Source organism: Archocentrus centrarchus, chromosome 24 (genome assembly GCF_007364275.1).
Source record: "Archocentrus centrarchus isolate MPI-CPG fArcCen1 chromosome 24, fArcCen1, whole genome shotgun sequence".
Lineage (NCBI taxonomy): Eukaryota > Metazoa > Chordata > Actinopteri > Cichliformes > Cichlidae > Archocentrus > Archocentrus centrarchus.
Genome location: NC_044369.1, coordinates 21,957,002 through 21,965,860, shown reverse-complemented (window position 1 = coordinate 21,965,860; position 8,859 = coordinate 21,957,002). Strand labels below are relative to the sequence as shown.

Here is an 8,859-nt window from a genome sequence, read left to right as displayed (position 1 = left end):
CACTGACTGCAAATGATTTTGATCCAAGTATAAAAAACAGTCCTCACATGTAAAGTATGTTAGTTTGCCCGATTAATTTTGATCCTCTGAAAATATATAAAAATGTCAAACTCATAAATTTGACTTTGTTAAACCCCTTGAATTTAAGGAGAAAGTCTGCACTTCAATCACATCTTATTTAGAATCCAAATGGTGGTGTATAGTGGCAACATGACAACAAAAAGTATGCCATTGTCCAAAAATGTTTTGAAATAACTGTAATGGTGTAAAAGGTTTGTTGTCACAGCTGGACAGAATTCACTGAAGACAGGATTAGTTAAAAAGTGTGCATAAACATAAAATGAATTACATTAAAAAATTTGTTATTTGTGAAAGATGTTTGAAAACAATACACAAAAAAAAGGAATTTATTTTCAATAAGAAATGTTGTTACATCTCTGTTTACATGAAATCAGCTACATTCTGGCTCAAAAACATCAAACAAAACAAAATGGTGGTACTCTGAGTAACTGCAGGATGATAAATGTATCTAATTCAGTTGACTGAAGCAACATAACCAGTGTTTCAAAATCACCCACAAACTAATTGTTTTGCCATTTAAAAAGTACAATATTCACAGAATCTTTGTACACAGGTACACGTCTACTACAGCTACTTGTCTTGCATCACCTTCAAAACATCAGGTTTATACATGTACTATTATTCAAAGATTATTTCATAATGCTGAGTAATATGTTACTTTACAGGTTAAATCAAATAAGAAACAACATGGGTGGTTTCTGCCAAAGATTTTTAAAGTGCAACACCTGATGATTTTTCTTGAGTTAGTAACACAACCAAGAAGTCCAAAATAAACTACACAATATCTAGCAAACACTGGAAAAATGACATCTGTTAAGACATGTGATAGAGTTAAAGCTGTGAATCGCCCGGCCAGGAACAGGCATTTAGCTTACACTGTAAGGTTTAACATGCTGGACCGCAGAACATATCTGTGCACTTTTCTTTTGCATAAGAGTTCAGTGAAGAATGACTCAAAGTTAAACGTAATTCAAATACATCTTAATACCCTACGTGAATGTTGGTAATATTTAAAGATAATTTGTTTTGGAGAACACTGATATCAAAACCAATTCATCTCTTTAATACATTCAGCAGGTCTCTTAATGCCATTTCATAATTCTTCATACCAAAAAAAACAGCCTCTCTATGTTGTGAATGAAGTCCACTGAGTTCAGAAAAGAGCAGCACTGATTAGCCGTGGCCCCGATCCTTTTGGCTTTTCAGACAGGCACATTTGGTGAAGCTTTCAGTGACCTACATGACTCAAGTTACCACTATCAGCAGAAAGCAGAGAAACTTCAAGTAAGACCACGAGGATGATGCTAGACAAAGCTGCTGCATCCTTAAAGTCGTTTTCAGGCATGTAAAGCAGCTTTGATCTTTTCAAAACATTAGTCTTTAACATGCAGGCTCCCTGGGACAAAGAATGCGTGATATCTGATTGTGCCACTGTGAGAATAGCAGTTAATTCTGTGGTGAATTCACAGCGAGCATGCAGATATAGTGTGCTTACCTGCATGCTCGACACAGGCAGCACCTTCACTTTAACCTAACAGACCATTTCAAGTAATAAGAACGTGTCTGAAGGAAACAGTCTCCTGTTGTTTTGTACATGTGAGAAGCGAGAACTTCAGACAGTGCGCTGGTCGTGATTCTCTCAAAAACGTCCGTCATGTGTGAAAACATCTTTTGCCATGAGTGAGATTTCAGTGTGAGACTCAGAGCGTACATTAGTTTTTGTAACGACAGGAAGTTACATTAACTATGCAAATTCTACGTCAGGCTCCAGTTCCTTTTCTACATCTATCCAGGACCGTTTCTTTGCACTGGGGAAGTCCTTTCCTAAAGCGCCGCGTGTTAAAGGCCTTGATCTCCTAATATCTCCAAGAATGTTTGTTGTAGCAGGGCTTTCCTTTGCCTTAGCAGCAGGACTTTGAGACCTGCATTTAAGTCTGGCAGGGCTGGATCTAAGGGGACTACTTGCTGGACGCTTAACTGGTGCCGACCTTCTTTTCGGAGGCCTTCCTCTGGGTCGTTTGCCTGGCACAGGTTTAGCTCCTACTTTTCTGGCCTTACCTGTGGGGTCCTCTGCGTTCATCTTGGTCTCTTCCAAAGTATTTTTTTTACTTTGTTTCTTTTTGAGCAGCATAGATATTTCACCTTCACTGACACAATTACGGGTCTTTTCTACCACAGTACACTTTTCATTTTCACCTACAGGGGTACTCGCAGGGTTCTTCCGAGGCCTCCCCCTGGCTCGGCAGACTATGGGATGGCTAGGATCAGTCTCGGACCCGACAGGAGGAATGTGATGCACAGGATTAAAACTCAAGCGAGCAGCTGGAAGAGTTGTATTCAAACCTGCACTTTTGCTGCCCTCACAGCTGTTTTCTGTAGCTTTCAGATCCACTGAAGACACAAAAATTGATTTGTTAAGGATGGCAAGCTCAGCCAGGGGGTAACTTGCATTGGAACCCTTTGAATCTGAATCTGAAGATGCAGTTTTGCTGTCCAGGTTATTCCCGGTTTCCGAATCCAAAGGTGGGTCAGATGCAGACAAGTTAGTGTCTGATTTCTTCAGTAAGTCCACATCAGATGGTTGCATATTAGCTGAAGAGCTAACATCACTCTCCTCCCCCTTCTGATTGGGTTTCATGACCATGAGTGTGTAGAAGCCTTGACCAACTGTAAGATGAAGAAAACGAACAGATGCGATAATATTATACAAACAAATTTTAATGGAAGTAATTAAAATCTGGTGTGTTAACCGATCTAAGAGCTTACTTGGTTTCAGACACGAGGGAAGTATGATTCTGCCAGTCTTGGAGCGAATAAGAGGAAGAGCCACAGCCTGTGGAGTGTGAACTTTGGTGCTGGTATGGTTAGCTGTTGGGGATACAGGTGAGGCTCCTTCTTGGGCTGCAGGAACCTGAGGTGAAGCTTTAACAGGTGAGCACTGAGACTGCTCATCTGTTTGGGAATTGGGAACTTGGGAACCAGGAACCTGGTCTGGCTGTTCAGAAACTTTCTGTTTGACTTCTAACTTTGATGGAGACTGGCTCTCCTCGTCTGACAACACATGTTCACCTGGCTCAATCGTCACCTGTGACCGGGGTGCTGCAACCTGGACTGGCGAGGACACCGGCAGAGGTGGACGGTCTGATGTAGGTGTGGGAATGGGAGACTTAACACAGGATTCAGTTGGAGCTTTTGGTGGCAGAGGTTTAAGCAGGGATATGATCTTTAGTAAATTGTTTTGGGCAGCTGTTATGGGTACGTTAGCGTGAGACGGAGCCACAAAGTCAGGTGGTAGCAGGGGTGAGAGCGTGGCCTTAGGCTGGGGAACAGCAGTTTGTAGAAGTGTGGCTCTGGACTGTAGTAGCTCGGAAAAGAACGGCTTCGATTTCATCTTCTTCTCTTTCCTTTTCTGTCTCTCGCAGATCGACTTTAGCTTGTGTCTGATCAGATTCTGAGGCTTCCCTAAAATGATATTTGAAAAAAGAAAAAGCTTCAGCACAGGAAGTGACATATAGTGCATGAACATATTACATGTACATCCATCCATCCATCTTCTTCTGCTTATCTATTCCACTCTTCACCCTAGCTCTAAGGGAGAGGCCAGCCACCCTCCAGAGGAAGCACATTTTAGCCACTTGTAGCCATGATCTCATTCTTTCAGTTACTACCCGAAACTCGTGGTAATAGGTGAGGGAAGGGATGCAGAACCACCAGTAAATCGACAGCTTTGCTTTTACGCTCATTTCTTTTCAACATGCCAAACCAGTGGAAAAACCACATCACTACCGCCACAGCCCCAATCTGTCTGTCAATCTTCCACTCCCCTTTCCCCTTACTTGTTAACAAGACCCCAAGATACTTAAACTCCTCCACTTGTGCCAGCAACTCATCCCTGACCCAAAGTGGGTACTCCACCTGTTTCCAGCTGAAAACCATGGCCTCAGACTTAAGAGGTACTAATTCCAGGGTTCTAACCTGAAAAAAAAAAAATTCAACCCGGCGCGCTAATGATAAATGCCGTGCCAGCTTGCTAATTCAGTGACGTGAACAGTTGGATATTATGTATGTAATATTCTGTGATAATGGTTGGTCCTACAGGCACCTGAATCTGATTGGACCATGTGACTTGATGATGATAGTAAGTGTGGATCTCTCTAATCTGTGTTAGATGCTCTGAAAATTAGATGCACGTTTACCTGCAGCTATTGTTAATAAGCAACATGTCAGTGTGTTATCCTTGTGAGTCTATGAAGACATAAACAAGACAAGCTCCTGGGATTTTATGTTTAATAGGAAGCCCAAAATTGTCCTTTAAGCTCCCTTTTTCCTCTGCTTCCCCCTCGGTTTCACGCTAGTCGCTACTTTGCCCCGCAAAATCAAGCATGAACAGGACCGTCGTGAGATCATGGATGCACATTATGAATGAAACTGGCTGTGCCTGGTGGTAGATTGTAAATTGCGGTGAAATAATACTATAGTGCAGCGATCTAGCCAGAGGGAAAAAATAAAAAATAAAAATAAGAAAAAATAAAAAATCAGCCTGGTATCGGTGATGGGGTGGTGTGTATGGAGTTTGCAGTGACAGACAACAGTTCCGATAGCAAACCAGTTAAATTCACAGCCCGGCGCAAGGCGACCTCACCATGGCGCAGCACCAGGCAATCAACCGCTAGCTAGAACCCTGAATTCTCAAACCAGCCACTTCCCACTATGCTGCGAATCACTCCAGTGCAAGCTGGAGGCCGCCACCTGATATTGACAACGTCGTCTGCAAAAGGCAGAGATGAGATTCTGAGGCCACCAAGGTGGAAGCCTACTGCCACTCGACTCCGACAAGAAATTCTGTCCATAAAAATTATTAACAAAATCGGTGACAAACGGCAGCCCTGGCAGAGTCCAACACCTAATAGCAATGAGTCTGACCTATTGCCGGCAATGCGGACCAAGCTCTCGCTGTGGTTGTACAGAGAATGGTCCATAACAACAGGCCAGAGACCCCATAACTCTGCAGCACCCCCCCCTCCCACAGGATGTCTCGAGGCACACAGTTGAATGACGTCTCCAGGTACACTAAACATATGTAGACTGGATGGGCAAACTCCCACGCATATTTGAACAGCCTTGAAAAGATAAAGAGCTGGTCCAGCATCCTGCATCAGGACAAAGACTGCATTGTTCCTCTTGAATCCGAGGTTCGAATAATGGATAAACTCTCCTTTCCAGCACCCTGGCAGTGTGTGTGGCAGGGTGAGCAGTGTGATCTCCCGATAGTTAGAGGACACCCTCCAGTCCCCCTTCTTAAAGATGTCCTAGATCTCCACGAAATGCTGCATGTCAACCAAGACAGCCCTACAATATCCAGAGACTTCAGAAACTCAGGGTGAATTTCATCCACCACGGGGGGGGGGGGGGGGGGGCGGCCACCAAGGAGCTGTTAAACTATTTTAGTAACCTCAACCCCAGTGATGGGCAAGTCATCCCCCTCATTCCCAGACTCCTTCCACCACCCGACTATATCTTCAGTTGAAGTCAGCAGCACCCCACCCACCCTATACACTGTGTGAGTAGAACACCGTACCCTTACTGAGTCACCAGATGGATTGCCAGACTCAGTCTTTTTTTAATGGCCTCACCAAACTCCTCCCACACCCAGGTTGTTGCTGCAGCCACCACCTGAGCTGGGTTCTGCTTGGCCTGCCAGTGCCCATCAGCTGTCTCCAAAATCCCACAGGCTAACCAGGCCTGATACAACAACTCCTTCAGCTTGATTGCTCCCTTGACCTCTGGTGTCCACCATCTGGTTCTGGGATTAGCACCATGACAGGCAACAACCACCTTACAGCCGCAGCTCCGTGCTTCAGTCTCAACAATGGAGGTGCGGAACATGGTCCATTTGGACTCAATGCCAGAAGTGCAAGTTGAATATCTCGTGGACTGGGACCTCTGCCAAGTGTTCCCATATACAAATTACATGTCTGTCTTTCTTTTAGAAGAAAAGAAAAAAAAATCTTTGCTCCTTTCTTAATGTTTAGGTCAAAATGTGCTGTTATCTATAGCTACAACTGTTACTCACTGTCTCAATATTAATGGCAATTTATGAAAGCAGATGTGGTGGCAATAAAGTCTCTATATTGATGCAAGGGTAAAAGGTTTTACAGTGCTGAATAACAAGCCTCAAGTTATTTTCTCTGTACACTCAGTGCATTTGAACAGTGCATAAACCAATAAAGGGCAAGAAAATGTGCATTAATATAAACTGTACATACCAGACAACTGAGAGAGTTTCTCTACATAGCCAGACTGCACCTGCATCAGCATCTCCTTTGTCTCCTCTAGATGTTTGGAGGTTTTAACCAGTATCTGAATTTCTTTCAGGGCCTAAAAAGAAAAAAAAAAAAGGACAATGAGGCTTTAAACTACTTGGAAAATTTTGAAAGTTGTCTCACCTCTTAAAAAGGTTTGAGTACAGACTAAAACTGTAGCAGATCTAGATGTTTTATTTTGTTTTTGTTGTTGAGGACAGGCTACTAAATAAAACAAAACTAAGACGGTACTGCTGTACAGACTTTTTTAATGTTTGCATAATGTAAAAAAGTAAACTAGTAACCTTGCTGTATTTACAATGTGACCTACAGAATTATTCAGTGGCAGTAAAAACTTTTACTTTGCTCTTTTGTTTATTTGCTTTAGTTTGTGCTGTCCCCTTATATTAACTGTGTGGGGGTCACTAAGAAAAGAGGATTTCATGCATTTCTTTCAGGATGTAGCAACTTCTGATTCTAAACAGTCGTGGGACTTGCATCTGACTCAAAAGTCAGACCATAACTTGACTATTGAGAAATTCAATGACAAGGTTTCCCTTAAATTAAATTTTTTTTGCCATATTTAATGTAAAGCTTTTACTGGATTTCAAGTATGCAGTCTGTTCTCTGTGGTAGTATCTGGGCTGAATATCTGGCTCTCTGGATGTCTTCGTTTGGTCACTACTATTTTCATTTGGATACTTAATGCACCTCATGAGAATATGATCTTGTAATTCTGGTAAACATATTTCTCAAATATGACAAAGTGAATAGTGAGACTCTTTTGTGGGTAAATGCAATGACATTTTCAGAGCAGTTTTCTTGCAATTTCTCCACTTTCAACTAAAGGACAAACTGTAATATGCAGAACTGACCTGTGACAGAAGATGGAGTCTTGGGGCTCTGGGGTCACTGTGAAGGACAATCTGAAGTTTGTCAAAGAGGTCTCGTTGTTCAGATCGTCTCAGCCTTTCTAGCACGGTGTGGTTCTCGCGCTTTCTTTTGTACTTAGACTCACAATGTTCATCAGGATCCTGGAGGCGGGACATCGAAAACTCAAAACACACTGTACATACTGCCTTACAATATTAGGTATTCCAAGTAAACTTAGCACAAAAAGTAAGTATGTTTGTGTTTGGTAGGTTATTGCTTTGTTGTAACCAGGGTTATTATAGTTAACGAAAACGAACGAAATAACGAAAACTGAAATTGAAAAAACATTGTCGTTAACTGAAATAAATAAAATCTACAATTAAAAGGAAAAAACGATAACTAACTAAAACTGTATTGTGAGTTTAAAAAACTAACTGAAATTATTGTGGATTGATCATTTTTCCACTCTCCGAGTTTAAGCTGGGAGCACCGTCGGGCAGCTGTGTGCGTGCGTGTGCACGAGAAAGCGGCAGAGTCGCTCTGAACCGACCGGGTTCAGAGCGGGTCCACGCTGCCGCAACGCTGTGATTCACCTGTTCAGTTCTTGTGCGTTTCCATCTACTTTATCAGTGAGAGAAAAACAATCAGGAATAATAATCAAAGCATCAATATAAGGACTCACAAATGTCAGCAAATTCCTGGAGGGAGACTGCTGTCGGGATGGACGTGAGGAAATGAAGGAAGTGGAAAAACAGGGACAAATATGTTTGCAGCCAAAAAACTGAGCACAAAAAGCGAGGACCAAAAAAAAGTCCCAGCTGGCACCGCAGCACAAGGTAATTAACACACACAACACACACAGCTACACAAGCATAAATGCAGACATGACGTCGGACACTTCCGTAGGTTGTGTACAGAGGCTGCAAAGACCCTGCAAGTCTAATCAGCGAGCTTCTAACCAAGCTAGCTCCAAAACAGAAGCATCAGGATGCAGCTGGATTTGAGCTTTGACTCCTTCAAAGAGTTTGTTTTTGTCAAACACCACATGTAGGTGTTAATCTACTGAACTGATGCTGAACTTTATTGGGAGTTTATTGGAGATTTATTGAGTTTGGGAGTTCATATTTTTCTTTGTTTCTCCCTGTTGATGTTCATTTGTGTCCTAATTATTACACATTTAGCATGTAGTGCTTCTGTCTTGTGAACTGTTGGTTGTTAATATATTTCTTTATGGTATCTTTTGTTGAGTTTTTATTACACAATAGTCACTTTTGCGCATTGAATCTTGTACCTGACAAAGTATGAAAATACTAAAACTAATACTGAAACTAACGAAACTAAAACTAAGCATTAAACCTAAAATAAAAACTAATAAAAATGAGCAAAACCACTCTGAAAACTAATTAAAACTAACTGAATTAGAGGAAAAAAGTAAAAACTAACTGAAACTAAATGATAATGTAAAATCCAAAACTATTATAACCCTGGTTGTAACAATGCTTCTTGGCAATAAATCTTATACTATTGGAAAGCCTGTTTATTTCCCCTTAAATGATTTCTAAGGAAAATGGATACGTGGGTTAAGCAACAGAGCTGAGTATGC

At 41.8% G+C, this 8,859-nt stretch overlaps 1 protein-coding gene across 3 annotated transcripts in view; it reads right to left on the bottom strand.

The window, feature by feature from the left end:
• Positions 1 to 456: 456 nt before the first annotated feature.
• The window catches only part of mgab (MAX dimerization protein MGA b), a 30,856-nt gene continuing 22,453 nt past the window's right edge, over positions 457 to 8,859 (bottom strand). For all 3 annotated transcript variants that reach the window (XM_030722165.1, XM_030722167.1, XM_030722166.1), the window contains exons 19-22: positions 7,259 to 7,417; positions 6,348 to 6,459; positions 2,848 to 3,543; positions 457 to 2,748 (exon numbers count right to left, since the gene is read on the bottom strand). In XM_030722165.1, coding sequence (XP_030578025.1) covers positions 1,826 to 2,748; positions 2,848 to 3,543; positions 6,348 to 6,459; positions 7,259 to 7,417 — 1,890 coding nt within the window. In that variant the 3' untranslated portion in view covers positions 457 to 1,825. The remainder of the gene's footprint in view (positions 2,749 to 2,847; positions 3,544 to 6,347; positions 6,460 to 7,258; positions 7,418 to 8,859) is intronic.